The 22,386-nt window shown below is 37.0% G+C and overlaps 2 protein-coding genes across 2 annotated transcripts in view; both read right to left on the bottom strand.

Moving 5' to 3' along the window:
* ND-19 (NADH dehydrogenase [ubiquinone] 1 alpha subcomplex subunit 8) overlaps nt 1–22,386 on the bottom strand; it is an 85,735-nt gene that overhangs the window by 28,449 nt on the left and 34,900 nt on the right. The gene's annotated exons all lie outside the window — the stretch shown is intronic.
* On the bottom strand, nt 2,463–14,027 carry LOC148952227 (uncharacterized). Its single transcript, XM_089088882.1, has 2 exons — nt 13,316–14,027; nt 2,463–3,773 (listed from the first exon to the last, which is right to left on the bottom strand). The coding sequence occupies exons 1-2, from the start codon at nt 13,526–13,528 to the stop codon at nt 2,631–2,633; spliced, it is 1,356 nt and encodes a 451-aa protein (XP_088945008.1). The 5' UTR covers nt 13,529–14,027; the 3' UTR covers nt 2,463–2,630.

The raw sequence follows: 22,386 nt of genomic DNA, 5'->3' as shown, positions 1-22,386 counted from the left end.
TTCGTCTCAAATTTTTATTCTTGAGTCTATCAGCGTCATAATTACCCGGAAGGAAGCAATCCTTCCTAAATTTCAGCTTTCAACAAACTCTAGACACTACTAGATGGTGATTAACATCAATAGCGACACTCATACATATTTTAGTGCCCTGTATAAATCCAGAGAGTCTTCGATTTACAATAAAACAATCAATAAGGTTAGCCGCCAAACCGATACGTGAGCACCATTTTAACTTTTGGGTCAATTATGATGAAATACCATATGGGTAATAACTACATTATTTACCTACACAATTTTAGTAGTCCATTTCTATTGTTATTTTCCTTCTCTACACCACCATTACCTAAGCTAGGATACCTTCTATCTCTATTTGTACCAATCTGGACGTTGAAGTGCCCCTCAGAAAAATACCATATTTGTCCCTGAAATATTGTCTATTTGTTCCTGTAACTACAAGTAATATCCATATGAATCGCTACTGTCTCCGTCACTCGGTTGTACAAGATTATATATAACTGATACCTTGCACTTTTTGGTTATTAAGAGTGAATTAGAATCTTATCATTAATAGCTTCTTTACATAAGCAAACTTAGAAGCTTCTTTATTCATCACGAGTCCTACTCCCGTTCTTCCTATCCACAACTAACAGTGTTTAAATAAATGCGTGTCTAAGGTCATTCGTAAATATTTCTAGTTTTTGTCTTATAATATTAACTTCAAACGTCACAATTTCATACAATATTTTTTGTTGTCTTTATTGAGAGCTTCTGATCCCTTTCTACGTGTCCTGTAAGTTTCAAGGCAGTCGAAAAAAAAAAAAAACTTTTTCGAATATTTCTGCTTCACGAATTGATACTACCAAGTTTACTTTCTAAAGGCCTTGCAAGTTCAATTCAACTGGAAAAATAAACTTTGCGTCCGAGTTTTGGGGATCATAAGGCCTTTTCTAGCATTGTCGGTTAACATTGTTGATCAGCAATCTATTCTGGCGAGACATTGTTGGCCAACAATCGTGTTCTAGCGACCAACATCGGTTTTGTTGATCAACATTGTGGGTGAAAACGATCCACAACTGAAATTGTCGTTTCCAAACTTGTTGGTCAAATTTAAGCGAGAAATTTCAAGGAAGAATATAATGGGGCGAAACATTGTTTTCGATCTTACAATTCTAGAAAAGAAAAAAAACAGTTAGTCAGCCATAAAGATTGTTATATTTACTATTTACTTGATCTTTTACCTAAAATACGATATGAGAAGGTGTTTTTTTTATTATCCACCTCATTTCCTCTAAAAGGCACTGGAGATGGTTTTTTTCGTGTATTTAATTAAAACTTTCAGGATTTGATCACACAGTGAAAGGGTGATAAAAAGTAAAAATTACCAGAGTAAACATGGGTTTAATTGAAAATCGTAAAACAATACTCCACTGATTTTGAAAACATTGCCGTTTATTTCCGACAATAAAAAATTTGTTGTGTTCTCTCGAAAATTATTGTTGATCCACAATTGTTAATAAGCAAATCTGTTGCCGCGATTGTTGGTCAACAATTCGTTTGGAACAAAAGGCTTACAGATCGATACAGCATATTTTTTCTGATGATTTTTCTTTATGGATGTCTACCTGGCGATGCCTACATTCACTGTAAGTTTAAAGTCGATCAGAGAGAAAACAATTTCGGGCATCACAAATATTTCACATACACATACAATTGCATTTATTTCAGCCAATAGGTATTATCTCTATGTCTCGTCAATTTTGTATGGAAACTGAAAAAGAATTTCAATTTTTAAACATAAATAAAGAATAGAAGATAAAACCTTTATCTGGAGGATTTGCTGCAAAAGCTGAGCTAAGTCAAGTTCACTAGACTAATAGCATATACAAATGACTTTAAAATCTCAGAGATTCCTTGGGAAGGAGCCAAAGAAGAAGGGCGGAATGGAAGAGATGTGTTCGCAGAGGTATTAGTCTGATGCCCGTGCCACATTATAGAAACACTTGTCAATAAAATCAAAATTACACATGACTACAGCGCCAATTACGTTCGCCGTTCGTAATTTCTCGAGTTGAACACTGTTCAACTTTCAAACATAATTTTCTTGACTGACCAATCAGAGTCAAGGTTTAAAGCATAATTTTTAAAACTAGAAAAGATAGAAACTTAGAACAGCGGTGTTTCTATCTGGGAGAAGAATGTGACAAAAGCCTAAGAAGACTTAGTATTAGTAGAGAACAGTTGGACACAAATTACTGTTGGTGCAAACTCTTTAAACTAATTTCTTGCAGTTTTAATTTCTTGCTTTTTAAATACGCTAAAATCCCAAAAATTGCTTTGTCATTCATGATATTTGGCTTTCTTTATAGATAGATGTGACTACGATGTGGCACGGGCATGACAATTTTCAGACTAATAACAACAGCTTAATTGTCTGATAATTTTCAAATCAAGTAAAGACGGTGTAAGATATAAATACTTTATTTAGAAGATTTTTTACAAGACCTGAGCCAAGTTTACTCAATAATAAAAAGAAAGCTGGAATGCACTGAACACCAGCAAAAATTTACGCTCTTAAGCACAATATGTTTTTAGATACAACGTAAAGTTAAAATAAAAATTTAACGAGGAGTTTAAACAAAGTCTCCTCCCTGCCGAGAACATCTAAATTTCAAACAACATCTACAAAAAACACACACAAATAAAAGAAAAGCTGCAATAGATACAGGAATTATAAACAAGGGTTCTAAGTCGGTGAATGGATTCCCCGTCTTTTTTTTCATGTTAGGATCACATTTGTTCACGTTATGCTGCGACGCAACTAGTATATCATGATATTCAGAACAAATACTTTCATCTAATAAAAGCTCAAAATACGCAGAAGCACGACCAAGACTGACTTGTCTATAAATCGCAGTGAACCAAGACAAATTTTTACACTCGCAATCAAAGGCATTATCAAGCACATGAAAATATTGAATTGAATTTTCATCACCTAAATTCATAGCGTTTATTCCCACTGTGTGAAACGTGTTGCCTTGCAAAACAAAAATTACTGATGAATCTTCACTTCTGTTCCCATAAAGCCGCGAGAAAGAACCACTGTTAAATTTATCCACCTCGTTTCTAGAAAATTGTAGTTCGTTAAAAGTTGAGCCTACAGAATTTGATTCTAATGTTCCTATTTCATTTTCAACAAAATAGGCAAAATTGGCACTGATATGAATAGCATCACTTCGAACTATTTTAATTTTACACTGGAAAATACTAAAATTAAAAGACGTGAAAGATAACGCGTCTGAATTAACTCTATCTATATTACAGCTTGCGTTTTCTTTGTCTCCACCAAGAATATGAAACTCCTCAATATTATCAACCTTCCAAAAAGAAAGAGATCCGAATTCATTCACTTTCACTGACTTCAGTTCCATCCGTTTAATTAGACTAATGTTACTAAACGTCCTTGTTCTAACATAGTTCCAAGTGACATTATGGAAATAGATATGGTTGTCATCATGAATTCCAGTAAATGCTTCCGAATGAACAACTAAATTCCCGATGTTTTCCAATTTAATAAGCCTCATAGAGATAGAATCACGTCGAAAAGCCCATTTCTCCACATTTACTGATGCTATATCTTTGAGATGAATCTCCTGACCCGCTTGGGATCCAAAGGAACCAGCTGATAAAGTAACATACAAACAGTTACTAATGGAAAAATGATTAACTGCTTTTGGGATTACCGTTCTTCCATAGCTTCGTCCAAAACTCAGAACCTGAAAAACAGGATAAGATAAAGTACTTTCAATGTAAAAGAAAAACAAACAATAAATAAAAAAAAGCGAAAAAAACTACATTTTAAAATAGATACGAGTCCTTATCTAAGTGGCAACAGATCCTCATTGGGAAGCAATCGAATAAATACAAGAAAGCCATTTTAATTTGGGAGTGAAATATACTTTTTTGGATATTTTGGTACAGTTGCGCTTAATTGTACACAGCGCTATAGATTGTCGAAGGAATGCAGTGATGGAGACCCGTAAAGCGGGTACTTGCTATCTAAATATATCGAAGAGCGTGGTTTCCCATTGAATTTACAATATTTAAACAGTTTTTTTGGGGGTTTAGAGGGGGGGGAGGTACCTAGGTTAGGTTATGCATTTGATATATGGTAAGCTTTACCCCCTACCCCCGTCCCCTAATGTGCAAATATATAGCCCAAATTTGTTTCTAAACTATTATATATTCATCCTAATTTTTTTATTGGCATTAACCAAATTAGACTTCTTTCGTGTGTACCATTAAGCGCAACAGTACCGATGTTTTTCATGACAAAAATCATGGCACCAGACTGTTTGAAACTTAGGGTTTGTTATACCACAAATTAACCATTCACCTAACAAAAAATAGACGCAGATGTGGGTCATCGAACTTTAAAGTCCGAATTTCTCAAGATATATTGTTTAAAAATGAATAAAAGAAACCAAAAACAAGCTGTACTGCCAACGTTCCACTACCCAATATACAAATACACACACAACTTACAAAAAAAACCATTACTGCTACTCATAGGTACTTATGCGTCCGGCTTTAATGGGGACGAGGGAGTATTTTCTAAGGGGATTGACGCCCAAAAAAGGCAAATCTCGGAGAATTCTCTGAAACCAACTACAATAGTTGATCCTACAATGACTGACAATCATCGTAGCTGATACTTCAGAGCTGATACTGCTTATATTCTTTACTCAACCACGCAAATCCTCGATACCCCCTTCCTCATAATATTTGTCCATAATAATAAAACTTGCCTTCTCTTAACTGTGTATTAAATAGTTAAATGATAGTCAAGTAGTATAATTTGATTAAATGTTGCCTGGCCACACATTCCAAGCATAATGGCACATAGGTCTATTTTAAAGGGTGTTGGAAATTCAGAGAACTTTTCCAAGGTAGGAGGTCTAAATCCTTCCCTTCGCGGAAAATCCCCCCTAGAAAATTTTCCCGCATGTAAAAAATTTTTCTTGGGAATTCTGAAAATGAGCTTCAACCCCTCAAAAATGAGAATAGCACCATTAGAATCAGTTGAACTTCTAATACGACATAGCCTCCAGTCTAGGAACACCTAAAATCAAAAGACAGTTTGAAAAGTGGAATTTTCTCTTCTGGGGGGGGGGGGGGAACTTTATGCCAAAGCCAGAAAATGCCGAAATGCTTGGATTTTGGTTTAAATATCAAAGACATCTTTTCTCTCAAAATTTTCGTGTTTTGATTGCTAGATTGTGTTTTAGTAGCCCCTTATTAGAGGATACACTGTAACATGATTTCAGCATAACTGGAGAATCTTTTTACTTTTCAGAAAAATTCCGGGTTCCCTTCCTAAAGAACATATTTTTTCTTCTACGATCGAGCCAAAAATTAATACGATATAGTCAGTAGTTTAAAAATATGCATATTAAAAGTAAAATGCCTAAATTTCTTTTCTGTGACGTATAAGCCAAAAGCAGATTTTAGAAAGAAGTTTTGACGGTAGCCGTCATCATATTTCGTAAGAGTGTTGAATAGCGGATCGAACAATGTATTTATCTCTCAGCTAAGAATTTGATCCATGAATTGAAATATTTACCGCTGTTTTACCATCTTGAAAAGTAGATGTAATATTAAAGTACCAACGACATCAAAACAAAAATGTTTTGCCCCACTAGACCCATCCTAGCTCTATTCATACCCAAAACAACGGTTTCTAATTATTTCCTTTTATTATTTCAAGTGAAGTCTTTAGGAGAGTACAACATTTTTGTCAGTACTTCCACGCTGAACCCTGAAAATTAATAAGCTGAACAAATTACTTAAACTTAACCCCGCTTTTCGTCATTAAAAATTCAAAGACTAACAATCTGCTGGTTCTCAAAGACAACAATACCTTCAAAGAAACGATAGACCTTCTTCTGCTGTTTACTGCCATATGGTTTTAGCCTTTTCTTGTTGATTTTTCACCACATTTTTTTTAGATTCCGTGCCCGTTACTACCGAAAACTCCATAACTGCAATTTAAGGTCTCTTTCATTAATAACTGATTTTGCAATTTTTTTTTATATATTTTATCAAGATATATGTGGTTGTGTAATTCCACTTAACCAATTCAAACAATAATATTTCACTTTCACTGTCCTTGCTATTCTATTGAAAATTTCGAGAATGGATCCAGAGCTTGCTTCTAAGGATTTTGTTTTTTTCCCGAAAGTTTGATTAGCATTGTGACTATTTTCTCGGATTTTGGTGCTATACAAAAAGAACGCACTGTTTAAAAGACTTTGCCTTTTGTGGTTTTAGGGGGCATAAGAGTGGTATGAGCGGCATATTAAGAGTGGTAGCCCCACTCTTATTTGTGGTAATTTCAATTTGTTCAAACTTTCAGAGATTTTCAGGAGTTCATATTTGAGCTAAATCAAAAAGTTTTATTCAACTTGGTTCAATCATTTTCTTTAACATGTGGAAGAAAGTTTGTCTGAAAAGCTTTTGTCTAATTAAGGGTCAGATACTGTAAAGCAGTTCGTGGTAACGAACTGTAAGGCGCGACTCAGTCCAATAACAGCCGAAACTCTAAAAAACAGAATTTTGATAACAAAAGATACATCAAAGAATTGGATTTTTTTTAATGCTGATTCCAAATATACAAGATTCATTAAGTTTAATGTTACCCTTCAAAAGCTACGAGCCTGGGAAAATCTGCCCGATCTTCGAAAAAGAGGGGAAACATCCCCTAAAAATCAAGGAATCTTGTTGAAAAACCGCACTATCAAGTTCAGCGCATCAGAGAACCCTACTGTAGAGCTTTCAAACTCCCATCCGCAAAAATGTGGAATTTTATATTTATTGCCAGAAGGAAGATCACGGATGCGTGTTTCTTTGGTTGTTTTTTTCTCCTAGGTGTGATCGTATCGAACCATTAGTCCAAGAACATCAGGATATGGCTAATTTAAGTGATAATTAAAAGTTCTAGCGGCCTTTTCAAGCGAGCAAAAAGATTGGAGGGCAACTAGCCCACCTCTCACGCCCTTGTTTCCCCAAACTCGTCTGGTCAAAATTTTGAAATAGCCATTTTGCTTAGCATAGTTGAAAAGTCTATTAGATATACCTTTGGGGATGAAATGACCCCCACAGTCCCCGGGAAGGGGCTGCAATTTATGAAGTTCGCCCATTGTTTACATATAGTAGCCTATTTGTTATTGGAAAGTATACATACATTTTCTGCGGGGGGAATTTTCTACGGGGAGATTTTTTGGGGGGGGAGGGGGAAGAGTTTCCAGGGGGTTGAACTTTGCAGGGGAAATTTTACACGGGAGGGAATTTCCTAGAATTCACATACGAAATTAATTTTATTTATCTTGCTTTCTCTTTGGTGACATAATTTTACATGTGAAGATGTTCTAGGGGAATTGTCCAGAGGAAACTTTCAGCGGGTTTGGAATTCTCTAGAGGATTTTGGGGGGGGGGGCAGGTGTTATTCCGCGGCAGAAATTCTCCATGGGGAAATTTTCCGCGGGAGAAACTTTCCACTGGGAGGGGATTAATGGGGAAATATTCCATATAGGGGGGATTTCTGGCATGACTTGCCTCGGTATTAATTGAAAAATGATCAGAAATTAAATAAAAAAAACAAAAACAAGTTGTGTGAACTGAAAGTAAGAAGCATCGTTAAAACTTAAAACGAGCAGAAATTATTCCGTATATGAAAGAGGCTTCCCCCTCCTTAATATCCCACTCTTTACGCTATAGTTTGAGCTTTTGTCCCAATTCTTTAAGTTTTTTTGTCCCAATATATTTTACCATTCGCACCTTCTTAAAGTTAACAGTGTTAGTTAGCATACCCCTCGAGACAACCCTTGCCCCGGGCTGTGGAGGATGGTTTTGTCAACCCCTGAGTCCTAGTTCTTCCACAGGCCCCCACGGCAAGGGTTGTGAATTATGCAAGTTGCCTATAGTTAATATATACGATTTTATGGGAGGGATGGTCATAAAAACATTGGAGAGGGCTCATTCGATTGGAATTCGAAAGTTCTAGGTCCCTTTTTATGCATAAGAAATAATTGGAGGGCAACACCAGTCCTGTTCCCACCACACACCCTTTTTCCCAAGTTCATCCAATCAAAATTTTGAGATAGGGTAGCCATTTTGTTAAAAATAGTCCAAAGGTCAAATAACCATGCCTCCAGGGCTGACAGCCCCCCCCCCCCCCCCCAAGCCCCCAGGACAAGAGTAGTGTGTTATGCAAGTTGCCCATTGTTAACATTTAAGGTTTTTTATTAAGAAAAGATGGCATATTTGACCCTGGATCTCCAAAAGGCTTAGAGCATTAAGGTGAAACTTAAATGAAATATTGAAAAGGATGCCGCCACAGTCCCAGGGCAATGATTGTAAATTACCATATGAATTTTATCCATTTTTTACATGCAGGATTTATCATTAGGAAAAGGCGAAAGTTCTGATTCTGGGTATCCTAAAAGGTCAAGGGTATTAAAGAGAAGGAGAATGTTGAGGGGTAGATTAAACTAAATTAAAAAGTAGTATGAGCATCCAGTTTATCAAAAAGGACGAATTTGTATTATCTTAAGAACGACTGAAGGTATTAAGTTGAAACTTTCAGGAAATTTTGAATGGGGTATTGTGGAGTGATTCGATACCAGCCAGCACCCTCCCATGTCCTCTTTAGCCGCCCCTTCTCTCCAAAAACATTCAATCAAAATTTTGAAATAGCCACCTCGTTGAAAATACTCTAAAGGTCCAATAATTATGCCTATGGGGATGACACAATCCTCTAAGGCTTTGGAGAGGAATTTCGAACACAATCGAAACACACTTTGTGCATGTTAGTTGTCAAAAGGGCGTATCAGAAACATCTAAGGAGCAGCTGAGAGTTTTAAGTTGAAACTTTAAGGGTACGTTGAGGGAGACGTTGAAAATTGACTGGAGGGCTGCAAAACCCCCTTGCCCTTTTTAGATGCCCCCCAACACTAATCAAAATATTGAAAACGCGTTTTTATTCAAAATAGGCAAAAGATCTAGTAACTATGGTTCAGAGGATGCAATACCCCAAAGCCCCTAGAGTGATAATTTTAAATTATACACATTACCCTCATTTAATTACATGATTACTCGTTCGGAGGAGTGGGAATGTTTGATTCTGAGTGTGTTCGAAAAGTTTATATGTATTAAGGCGGGCAAAACAAAATCAAACCACGCTATATGTAGGAGGGCTGTCAAAAGGGTAAAATATGAATATTGAAGGAACGGCTAAGGGTATTAAGTTGGAACTTTAAAATCATGTTGAGAGTGAAGTTGAAAAAATGAACGGAGGACAACCAGCGCCCCTTCTCTCACTCTTGTAGGTGCTCCCCTTTACACCAACAGAAATATTAAGAAGCCATTTTATTTAAAATAGTCACGAGGTCTAAAAGCTATACCTCTGGGGATGCCACGACCCTACAGCCACTGGGACAAGGATTGTAAATTATCCAATTTGTTCATTTTTAACTTCCGGGATTTATCATTGAGAAAGGGCGGAGGGATGTTTGATCCTGTGTGTGCTCAAAAGACTAAGGGTGTTGAGGTGAAATTTCGGGGAATGTTGAGCTAAATCAAAAGACACCATCCTTTGTCTGCATCCAAGCAATCAAAAAGACGTATCTGCAATATCTTAGGAACGGGTGTGGGTATTAACTTGAAATTTTCAGGGCCACTAGTACTACTACTACTACTGCGGCTGCAACCGTTCGACTGTGAGAGTGGCTACTTCTGACTGCGACTCCAACAGCTTGCAACTGGTACTATATTTACTTGTGACTCCTTTTAGGGAATGTTGAAGATGTTGAACAAGAGGGCACATGAGCAATATTTCAGGAACGACTGAGGGCATATTTGCATCCGGGTTACCAAAAGAGTAAATTTGCAATATCTTAGAAGTGGATAAGGGTCAGAACATTCATGCAAGAGAAACTATGTGCATCTCGGTTGTCAGGAGGGTTTATCTGAATTATTCTAGGAACGGATAATGGCATTTAATTGAAACTTTCGGGAAACTTTAAGAGGGTGTTGAAATTAATCAAAAGCCGAACAACAAAAGCACAAAGAACAATAGGCAAAATCTTTTTGCAAGACAGTGAAGATAATTTGAATGAATATTTTGGCCTTATGTCCAAGGGCCCTCCTCAGCAAGACACAAATATATAAAAGAAAACAGACTCACGACAACATGTGACCGATAAAACCAAAAATTATTTTTTTTTTTCAAAGCAGTCCCAGCATCCTACTTCAGCGAAGTTCAACCAGGATCGATAAAAAGTGAGGTAAAACGAGGCGATTTAATGAGATGAAAGAAAAATAATTTAAAAACACGTTCTTACTGTTAATCCAGCCTTTTTGGCAGCTAACCTCAAGGGTCTTTTTGTGACCGGTTCTGGGTTCAAGTTTTATCAGTTTGTTTCTTCTCCGTCAGGTTTTATTTAAAAATTGGAGCGTGCGGAAGGACCTATTGCCAAAAGTCAGCACCATGGCACCAGCACATGCACCAGCACCATGGAGCAATGTTGAGCTTGAGGTTGGACCTTACACAACAACTTCAATTTTGAAGTTGAACCGTACACAACCATATATATCTTAAAAATTCTTTACTTAATTTTTTTCATTATTATGATAACTTCATAAGTTCATAAGTTTATTAATCCATATTCACAAACAAATAAATAAATTAAACAACACTTTCGCGCTGGAGAAAACCTATGAAGGTTTGTGATCGCGCGAAAGTCCATGAAACTACTTACCTATTAACTGGACGATTTACTTAAACCTCAACTATTTAATTAAAACTATTATGAATAAACCAAAAATAAAAACTATAACCTATATATATGACAATAATAGATACATAAATAACTGAATTAAAAATAATAATAGATAAATAAAATATAATAGAAAATGATAATAACAAATCCAGTCTCCATCACCCTTCAATATTCAATTGTTTTTTTTTTTGGCTCAATTGGTCTATTGGTTTTTTTAAATTTTTTTTTCAAAATCATTTTTAACTAAATTTGAGTACAGAGCATTCAGTGTATATTCCCCCAAGTCCTTATTTAAGGAAATATTATTATTATTAATCTTAAGTCTGATTTCAATTGCTTCTCGGACTACCTGTTTTATGCCAAGGTCATTGCTAATAAGGGCAGATTCATCCAAGAATATATTGTGGCTAGGATTTTCAAATACATGGCTGCCTAAAGCAGAATCCAATGAAAGAGTAGAAATATTAGAATTTACAGCTTTGACAATATCATCTTTATGCTGCTGTATGCGTTTTTCTTAATTCTGGTGTGTTCTACCTACATAATATTTGCGACAATCGCATGGTATTTGATAGACCCCTCTTTGGCGAGTAACTGGGGTTTTATCTTTACCAGAGTTTAGAAAATTTATGATTTTGAAATTATTTGTGAATATTATATACAGATTATTTTGTGTGCAAACTTTTTTAAGATTTGTAGTGGTTTTTGGGATGTACGAAAGGTAAACAATGTTTGAAGACTTCTCAGAAATCTCAAATAGTAAACTACCATTAATTTTACGGGAGTGTTTTTTCAGTCTACAGTTAAGTACACTATAAATAAATAAAATAGGATACCTCCAAAAAGTATGTCCCTGATAAAGTTTAGTTCTGCTGTGATGTGGGAATCAGAACAAACGTTCAGGCACGATCGACGAGGGAGATTATGACAGCCCTTTTAACTTGTGGGGGGTGATTTGAATTAAAAGGCAAATATATATTATTTGGTGTTCGTTTTCTGTAAATAGTAAAACTGAGTTTATCTAAGCTACGAATAATTAACACATCTAGGAATGGGATTTTATTTGCGATTTCAATTTCTACAGTAAATTGTAAATTTCTATCGTATGTATTAAGGTGATCTAAAAAACCCTTAATTTCATTTTCCCCATAGTTCCAGAGTGAAATTGCGTCATCCATGTAACGTCCCCAAAAGATATGTTTCAAGAAATACGATTCTAATGCCCAATTTTCAATATGTTCCACATAAATATTCACCAGTAGCCCGGAGAGGGCGCCCATCGTTAAACCATTTATTTGCTGATAAAAAGAATTACGGAATTGGAAATACATGGAGTACTAGTTACAGAGTTTAAATAAGGTCATTAAGACTTCGCCATCTATTCCTGCTGCTGAAGCTTCTATTAAATTATAATTTTCTTTTATTTCATTTTCTGATAGTTGTTCAAATACTGCTACATCAATATTTGATGTAGGGTCGAAAGATTCATTCAAATTATCTTCACTGTCTTGCAAAAAGATTTCCCTATTGTTCTTCGTGCTTTTGTTGTTCGTTATGGAAAGGCAGTGAGGTCTTCGTCGCTATTTGAATCAAAAGCACTAATTATAACAGTTAAATTGGAATCGGATATTTTAGTTATTATACCAGAGACATGACAAACTGGAGAAATATTCATTATATTAACCAAAAACAAAACTTTGCGAATTAAAAACGAACATAAATTATTTAAAAAACTTCCCCAAAAAGAGGTTTTTCAGAGAAAAGCAAAGAGCCATATTCAATTTAAGAGCAGCAGATAGATTCCTATAATACTTAAAACTCAACGTGGCCAGGAAGTACTGTTCAACAATAAATGAAACCCAAAAAGAACAGAAATTAAAATAAACGATAATAGAAGACATAGAAATAACAGGTACTAACATAGATGAACGAATAAATCTTAAAGCGAGTAAAATAAAATTGAACGTTCAGGTCAAACTTAAAACGAACAAATAATTACTACAAACATGAGTTTGACTACTGTCCTTTTCCTCCTTCCTGAACCGTAAAAGTCCAAAACCCTTAATTTTTGCGAAAAAGTTATAACTAAAAATAGATGTGGTAAAGTTTTTTTCACTTTTTGATTTAGATTAATTACCCTCAATTAAACAAAGAAAGTACAGTAGTTTACATAATTCCTAATTTCCATTTCGATCAGCGTAAGCAACTCTGCCAACGACAAGAGAAAATGGAGGCCCAACATTTACTATGCCTACTTGTAGAGACTCGTTGCAACATTAATTTACAATAGAATAACACAAGCAACCCCTCCTCCTTCATCCTACCCGTTTTAAGTCGTTTGCTTTGTGTACCTCCCATGTTCCCAAAAATCCTTCTATCATTCTATCCTTCTATCATTTCTTTATTTTGACTACCTTTGAAAGTCAGGTTGTGACACTGGTCAGAGCACATAACTTGGTAAAAAAAAAGCGTTTACATACCTTGGTTCTCCTTGTGCATCGACACTCAATATTCCAAAGTTCTTGCACTGTTTCACCTTCTTTCACTTCGACTGTCAAATTACGAATCTCAAAATTTTGAGGCCCAGTCAGCTTATCACACTTACAAATTCTAACGTTACAAACAGAATGTTCTTGTTCGACAGCTAGCATTGACAGCTTGAATTCTAGTAGAATTATTAAATATAAGAGCATATTTCTTTGATGGTAGAAAAGAAACTAGTATTGACGTTTCTGAATGTGCTTCGCAAGGGAATGTCGGGGAAACACTGAGACCTTTGGACATGCTTATAATGTCTCGAACCACAGGATATGAAATTTAGCTAGCAATAGAGTGAGGAAACGGCGGCATAGTTAGAGCTCCATAGAACAAGAAGCAAGTCAAATGGTGGTTGTTTAGGATCAAGACGTTTTGTTATCAGGGGTTGAGGGAGGGCGTAGTGGGAACGTATCCTTCAATATTTGAGGGAAACAGTTAATTCCCTGAGGGGAAAAGGAGACACATAAATGCTACCTATGCAAAGAAGTGATTTTCCTTGCTATTCCAAATGAGAGACTGCGAGTCTTCAGGTACAGGTTTTCGATAGTGGCAATTTCAATGGTGTACTTTTATTTCATTTTGACGTCATGTTTGAACACTTCTTTGAAACTACAGCCATTATTTCTGGATGATCGTCCATTGGAAAGTCTTTCTCACTAGACAGTTTCTTAAAAAGTACATTTTGAAATTTTAGATTCAATGAGCCGTGGTTTACTCTTTACTAGGCTGAAGCTACTACTGCAACCATGATTTGTAAACGGAAAGCAAATCTCTACCTAATTGAGAGTAAAAATTTCAGCATATCAAACTTCTTTATTGCAATGTATGTCAGTGAGATATGACCTCTGACCGCCGAAGTTTTATGAATTAAAATGAACTGAGATAGCACAATAGGCCTATTCAGAGTGTTTCAACTATTAACAACATTTCCGAAAAATCAAGCCAACCAGAATTATATCTGTCCACAAATCAAAATTATATTGGGATTCTGACACTGTATTTCCGAGCCCAATTTTCGTTATTTCTTTAATCTATTTATCGTTTCAAACAGTTCGTAATAACGAACTGTAAGTAAGGAACGACCCGGCTCAATAGTAACCGAAACTCTAAAAAAAAAGAATTTTGATACTAATAGATACATCAAAAGAATCTGATTTAAATGCTGATTTCAAATATATAAGTTTCATCAAGTTTAATCCTACCTATCAGAAGTTGCACGCCTGAGGAACTTCGAATGATTTTCGAAAAAAGTGGAAAACAGCCCTTAAACGCTATAAAAACTAAATAGAAATCCCACCATCAGTTTCAACGTACCAGAAAACCGTACTGTGGAGGATTCATGCTCCCGTCTGCAAGAATGTGGAATTTTGTATTTTTTGCCAGAAGAAAGATCACGGATGTGTGTTAATTTGTTTTTTTTCCCCAGGGGTGATCGTATCGACCCAGTGGTCCTAGAATATCGTGGGAGGGCTCATTCGAAAGGAAATTAAACGTTCTAGTGCCCTTTTTAATTGACCAAAAAAAATGGAGGGCAACTATGCCCCCTTCCATCCCAAAATTTTTTCCCCAAAGTCATCCGATTAAAATTTTGAGATAGCAATATTGTTCAGCATGGTCGAAAATATAACAGCTATGTCTTTTAGGATGGCTTAATCCCCCACAGTCCCCAGGGGAAGGGCTGAAAGTTATGAACTTTACCCAGTGTTTACATATAGTATTGGTTATTGGGAAGCATACAGACGTTTCGGGGGGGGGGGATTTTTTTTTGGTTGTGGGGGGAGGTGGTTCGAGGGTTATGTGGGAGGATCTTTCCACGGAGGAAGTTTTCATGGCGGACGGGACATTGCTATGAAGGGGGAGCCGGATTTCCCAGCATTATTGAAAAAAAACGATCAGAAATGAAATTAAAAAAAAGTTTTTCAACTGAAAGTAAGGAACAACATCAAAACTTAAAACGAACAGAAATTACCTCGCTCTTTAAGCCAAAGATTTTTAAGTCTTTCATAAGAGCTATTTATTCTAATGAACGGCCTTTGTGATTAAGGGGTCTTTAAAGAATTGGAACTAAGTTCGAACTTTAGCGTAAAGAGCCAGGTATTGACTAGGGGACCCCCCCCCTAATATACGTATTAAAAATATATGAATATCGAAGTTTTTTACGTAAGTTCATTCGTAAGTTACATATATTTATTACTAATAAACACGTTCGTAAATAAAATTAAACAACTTTCGAGAAAGCAATTTAACCAAATAAAAGTAAAATGAATATGCAGTTTTTTTTAATTATTCGTGTACGATGAGCAAAAATAAAAACCTGCATTAATTCACAACATTGAAAAATTAAATAAAAAAAAATGTTTTTTTAACTGAAAGGAAGGAGCGACATTAAAACTTAAAACGAACAGGAACTATTCCGTATCTGAAAGGGCCTATCCCCTCCTCAACGCCTTGCTCTTTACGCTAAAGTTTTTTATTTAAAAAAAAAATAGAGCTGTGAGAAAGAGTCAAACTTTAGCGTAAAGAGCAAGGCGTTGAGGAGGGGACAGCCCCTTTCATATACGGAATAATTTCTGTTCGTTTTAAGTTTTAATGTCACTCCTTACTTCCAGTTAAAAAAACATGTTTTTTTTATATTTAATAGTTAAAAGATAAACTTCAATATATTTTATTCATATGGTCAAAACCAACCATAGAATTTAGTGAAAGTAAAACCATCAAACAGTTCGTGGCAACGAACTAGAGGCCAAAGTAAGGAGCAACTAGAGTAAATAGTAGCCGAAACTCTAAAAAGGGAGCACGATAACAGTTAATACATCAAAAGAATTCGCTTCTATTCTGATTTCGAATACACAAAAAAATAAAATCATAGGCAGCGCGCTAGCACTGCCTAAGTAAAGAACGATGTGGGCACAATGTGTTTTTTCTCCACCCGGGCACTTCGTATCAAAGGAGTTGTCGTAGAAACTTCAAAAAGGGATCATTCGATTGGAAATGGTAGTGGATAGTGCCCTTTTAATAGTCGAAAGGGATTGGAGGACCCTCACCCAAAGCCCTCAGGGCAAGGGTTTTAAGTTATGCCCTGGGGGCATATAAGGTTTTTATAGAAGGCATTGTCGTAGAAACTTCAAAACAGGCTCAGTCGATTGGAAATTAATAGGGCAAGTGCACTTTTTAAAAGTTAAAAGTGGTTAGAGCATAACTAGACCCCCCACGCCATAATTCCCCACAATACCTCCAGTCAAACTTTGTGTGTTGACGCTTTGTGGCGTTTAGTTGATTTACAGATAGAAAATATGTTTTTGAGGAGGACACTTCCCCACAACACTCAGGGCAAGAATTTTAAGTTATGCCCTGGGGGCATATAAGGTTTTTATAGAAGGAGTTGTCGTAGAAACTTCAAAAAAGGCTCGTTAAATTGAAAATTCAAAGGGCTAGTACTATTTTTAATAGTCGTAAGTGATTGGAGGGCAACTAGCCCCCCCCCACGCCCATCATTCCCCCCAACACAGCCAATCAAAATTTTGAGATAACCATTTTGTTCAGCATTGTTGTTTTCCAGATAGAGTTTTTCAGAACGACACTCCCCCACAACCCTAAGGGCAAGGGTTTTAAGTTATGCCCTGGGGGCATATAAGGTATTTATAGAAGGCATTGTCGTAGAAACTTCAAAACAGGCTCATTCGATTGAAAATTCAAAGGGCTAGTGCCCTTTTTAATAGTCAAAAGTGTTTGGAGGGCAACTAGCCCCCCACCACGCCCATCCTTTCCCTAAACACCTCCAAGAAAAATTTTGAGACAGCCATTTTATTCAGCCGACTTGTTGAACGAATAGAAAAAATGTTTTGATGTGGACACTCCCTCACAGCTCTCAGGGCAAGGGTTTTAAGTTATGGCCTGTTGACGTAAAAGGTTTTTATTGAAGGCGTTGTCGTAGAAACTTCAAAACAGACTCATTCGATTGGAAATTCAAAGGGCTAGTACCCTTTTTAATAGTCGAAAGTGATTGAAGGGCAACTAGCCCCCCCACACCCGTTATTCCCCCGATCGCACTAACGCAAAATTTTGAGGTAACCATGTTGTTCTACATAGTTTTACGTTCTGGAAATTAGTTCTTTAAGGATGACAACCCCCTCATGGGCCTCAGGACAAAGGTTGTAATTTTTATCCGGGGAGAATATAAAGTTTTTATAGAACGCGTTGTCGTAGAAAGTTCAAAAAGGGCTCATTTGATTAGAAATTGAAATGGCTTATGCCCTTTTTAATAGTCGAAAGTAATTGGAAGGCAGCTAACACCCCTTCCAAGCCCATCATTTCCCCAAACACATCCATTCAAAATTTTGAGATAGCCATTTTGTTCCACGCAGTTAAAGTTCAGGAAATTATACCTTTGAGCAGGACACTCCCCCCACAGTCTTCAGAGCAAGGGTTAGAAGTTATGCCCTGGGGGCATATAAGGTTTTTATAGAAGGCGTTGTCGTAGAAACTTCATAACAGGCTCATTCGATTAGAAATTCAAATGGCTGGTATCCTATTTAATAGTCAAAAGTGATTGGAGGGCAACTAGCACCCCCCACGCCCATCATTCCCCCCACTACATCCAAACAAAATTTTGATATAGCCATTTTGTTCAGCGTAGTTGATTTCCGGATAGAAAATATGTTTTTGAGGAGGACACTCCCCCACAACCCTAAGGGCAAGGGTTTTAAGTTATGCCCCGGGGGCATATAAGGTTTTTATAGAAGGCGTTGTCGTAGAAACTTCAAAACAGACTCATTCGATTGAGAATTCAAAGGGCTAGTGCCCTTTTTAATAGTCGAAAGTGATTGGAGGGCAACTAGCCGCCTCCCCCCCACGCCCATCATTCCCCCAAACACATCCAATCAAAATTTTGAGATAGCCATTTTGTTCAGCGTAGTTGTTTTCCAGATAGAAAATATGTTTTTGAGGAGGACACTCCCTCACAACCCTCGGGGCAAGAGTTTTAAGTTATGGCCTGTTGACGTAAAAGGTTTTTATGGAAGGCGTTGTCGTAGAAACTTCAAAACAGGCTCATTCGATTGGAAATTCAAATGGCTAGTACCCTTTTTAATAGTCGAAAGTGATTGGAGGGCAACTAGCCCCCCCACGCCCATCATTCCCCCGAACACATCCAATCGAACTTTTGAGATAGCCGTTTTGTTCAACGTAGTCTTAAGTTCTGGAAATTAGGTCTTTGAGGATGACAACCTCCTCACAGTCCTAAGGACAAGGGTTGTAATTTATTCCCTTGGGGAATATAAAGTTTTTATAGAAAGCGTTGTCGTAGAAAGTTCAAAGAGTGATCATTTGATTAGACATTGAAATGGCTTATGCCCTTTTTAATAGTCGAAAGTAATTGGAAGGCAACTAACACCCCTTCCACGCCGACCATTTCCCCAAACACATCCAATCAAAATTTTGAGATGGCCATTTTGTTCCACGCAGTTAAAGTTCAGGAAATGATACCTTTGAGCAGGACTCTCCCCCCACAGTCTTCAGAGCAAGGAGTTATGCCCTGGGGGCATATAAGGTTTTTATAGAAGGCGTTGTCGTAGAAAATTCGATTGGAAATTCAAAGGGCTAGTATCCTTTTTAATAGTCAAAAGTGATCGGAGGGCAACTAGCCCCCCCCACGCCCATCATTCCCCCAGATACATCCAATGAAAATTTTGAGATAGCTATTTTCTTCAGCGGATTTGATTTCCAGATAGAAAATACGTTGTTGAGCAGGCCACTCCCCTACAACCCTCAGGGCATGGGTTTTAAGTTATGGCCTGGGGGCATATAAGGTATTTATAGAAGGCGTTGTCGTAGAAACTTCAAAACAGGCTCATTCGATTGGAAATTTAAAGGACTTGTACCATTTTTAATAGTCGAAAGTGATTGGAGGGCAACTGCCCCCCCCCACACCCCTCAGTCCCCCAAACACATCCAATCAAAATTTTTGGGATACCCATTTTGTTCAGCGTAGTTGATTTCCAGATAGAAAATATATTTTTGAGGAGGACACTCCCCCAAAACCCTCAGGACAAGGGTTTTAAGTTATGCCCTGGGGGCAAATAAGGTTTTTATAGAAGGCGTTGTCGTAGAAACTTTATAAAAGACTCATTCGATTGGAAATTCAAAGGGCTAGTACCCTTTTTAATAGTCGAAAGTGATTGGAGGGAACTAGCCCCCCCCCCTACGCCAATCATTCCCCAAAAACATCCAATCAAAACTTTGAGATAGCCGTTTTGTTCAGCATAGTTGTTTTCCAGATAGAAAATATGTTTTTGAGGAGGACACTCCCTCTACAACCCTCAGGGCAAGGGTTTTAAGTTATGGCCTGGGGGCATATAAGGTTTTTATAGAAGACGTTGTCGTAGAAACTTCAAAACAGGCTCATTCGATTGGAAATTCAAAGGGCTAGTACCCTTTTTAATAGTCGAAAGTGATTGGAGGGCAACTAGCCCACCCCCCTACGCCCATCATTACCCCGAACTCATCCAATCAAAATTTTGAGATAGACATTTTGTTAAACGTAGTTTCAAGTTCTGGAAATTAGGTCTTTGAGGATGACAACCTCCTTACAGCCCTAAGGACAAGGGTTGTAAGTTATGCCCTGGGGGAATATAAAGTTTTTACAGAACTCGTTGTCGTAGAAACTTCAAATAGGGCTCATTTGATTAGAAATTGAAATGGTTTGTGCCTTTTTAATGGTCGAAAGTAAACTGGAAGGCAACTAACACTCCTTCCACGCCCACCATTTCCCCAAACACATCCAATCAAAATTTTGAGACAGCCATTTTGTTCCACGCAGTTAAAGTTCAGGAAATTATACCTTTGAGCAGGACATTCCCCCCACAGTCTTCTGGGAAAGGGTTATAATTTGTGGCCTGGGGGTATCTAAGTTTTTATTGAGATATTTGTCGTGTAAACTTGAAAAATGGCTCATTCGATTTGAAATTCAAAGGTCTAGTGCCCTTTTTAATACTCGACAGTGATTGGAGAGAAATTATCCCCCTTCTCTCCCCTACCATTTCTCCAAACACATCCTCACAAAATTTTTAAACACCCATTTTGTTCAGTATCGCGGATTGTCCTATAGAAATGATGTTTTCGGGAGAAACGCTCCCCCATAGTTCTCAGGACAAGGGTAGCGAGTTGTAGACATGAGTCATAAAAGGCAACAACTTAACACATCGTCATAAAAACTTAAAAAATGACTCATTTGAAAGGAACTTGAAATGGCTAGTGCCCTGTTTAATAGTCGAAAGTGATTGGAAGGCAACAAACCCCCCTTCCACGCCCACCATTTCGCCAAAAATATCCGATCAAAATTTCTTGATAGCCATTTTGTTCCACGAAGTTTAAAGTTCTAGAAATTATACCTTTGAGCAGGACACTCTCCCCATAGTCTTCAGAGCAAGGGTTTTAAGTTATGCCCTGGGGGCATATAAGGCTTTTACTGAACGCGTCGTCGTAGAAACTTCAAAAATGACTCATTCGATTGGAAATTGAAATGGCTAGTGCCCTGTTTAATAGTCGAAAGTGATTGGAAGGCAACAAACACCTCGTCCACGCCCACCATCTCCCCAAAAATATCCGATCAAAATTTCTTGATAGCCATTTTGTTCCACGAAGTTTAAAGTTCAAGAAATTATACCTATGAGCAGGACACTCTCCCCAAAGTCTTCAGGGCAAGGGTTGTAAGTTATGCCATGGGGGCATATAAGGCTTTTACTGAACGCGTCGTCGTAGAAACTTCAAAAATGACTCATTCGATTGGAAATTGAAATGGCTAGTGCCCTGTTTAATAGTCGAAAGTGATTGGAAGGCAACAAACCCCCCTTCCATGCCCAGCATTTCCCCAAACATATCCGATCAAAATTTCTTGATAGCCATTTTGTTCCACGAAGTTTAAAGTTCTAGAAATTATACCTTTGAGCAGAACACTCTCTCCACAGTCATCTGGAAAAGGGTCAAAGGCTATGCCCTGGGGGCACATAAGATTTTCAATGAAATGGGCGATTAACCCCCTTTTTACGCACACCATTTCTCCAAAAATATCCAATCAAAATTTTGAGATATTCATTTTGTTCAACGTACGCGAAAGTTCTGGAAATTAGGTCTTTTAAAATAAAAAACCCCATCAGAGCTTTCAGTGCAAGGGTTGTATGTGCATTGTCAGTTTAATATACATTTACTGATATTTAGTAATCAAAATCTTAATATTATTTGATTTATTAGTTATAAAATATAAAGTTAATATAAAGTTATAAAAGTAAAAACATTTATATTTTTTCAGTAAAGTGCAAATTATGTTCTGGCCTTGGGAAGGCATAGAGGTTTTGAGTCTAACTTATGTTAATTTCTGCTCGTTTTGAGTTTGACTCGGTTGTTTATTGTAATTTCTGCTCGTTTTGGGTTTCATGAATTTATCGATGCTGATTAGTGGTAGTTTCACGCTTGGTAGATTATTTGATTTTATTTTTGCTCATTTTTAGTTTAATGAAGTTCTTTACTTTTCTTTGAAAAACTTATTTTGTGGAAAAAGTTTTTTTTAATTAATTACCCATCAAAAGCTACGAACCAGAGAAAATTTGCCTGATTTTCGAGACACGGAGGAAACACCCTTAAAAAGGCAAGCAATCTTAATAAAAATCACATCGGTAGATTCAATATTTCACATAACGCTACTGTAGAGGTATCGAGCTCCTATCTATAAAAATATGGAGTTTTACATTTTCCCCAGAAGAAAGATCATGGATGCGTGTTTATCTGTTTCTTTTCCCCAGAAATGATCGTATCGAACCAATGATCCAAGAATATCAGAAGAGGGCTGAATTGAACGGAAGTCGAAAGTTCTATTGCCTTTTTTAAGTGATCAAAAGGATCATGCCCCTGGAAAATGCCACTTTCTGCCAAATTGTAGTTCCAAACTAGGATTTTGTCCCAAAGAGGATCAAGCTGATGTCGACTGAAAACTCTGAGATAGCCTATCGATTTCAAAATA

The sequence above is a fragment of the Artemia sp. Qi Xiang Cuo genome, chromosome 5 (genome assembly GCF_049724085.1).
Source record: "Artemia sp. Qi Xiang Cuo chromosome 5, ASM4972408v1, whole genome shotgun sequence".
Lineage (NCBI taxonomy): Eukaryota > Metazoa > Arthropoda > Branchiopoda > Anostraca > Artemiidae > Artemia > Artemia sp. Qi Xiang Cuo.
Note: the sequence above shows the minus strand (reverse complement) of the source record. Positions and strands in the feature narration are given on the sequence as shown.

What these genes read in the sequence shown, in the direction of transcription:
- LOC148952227 (XM_089088882.1), bottom strand. Translation starts at nt 13,528, where the DNA reads ATGCTCTTATATTTAATAATTCTACTAGAATTCAAGCTGTCAATGCTA. An exon ending in GATGCACAAGGAGAACCAAG is followed by an intron (nt 3,774 to 13,315) that starts GTATGTAAACGC and finishes CCTGTTTTTCAG; the next exon opens with GTTCTGAGTTTTGGACGAAG.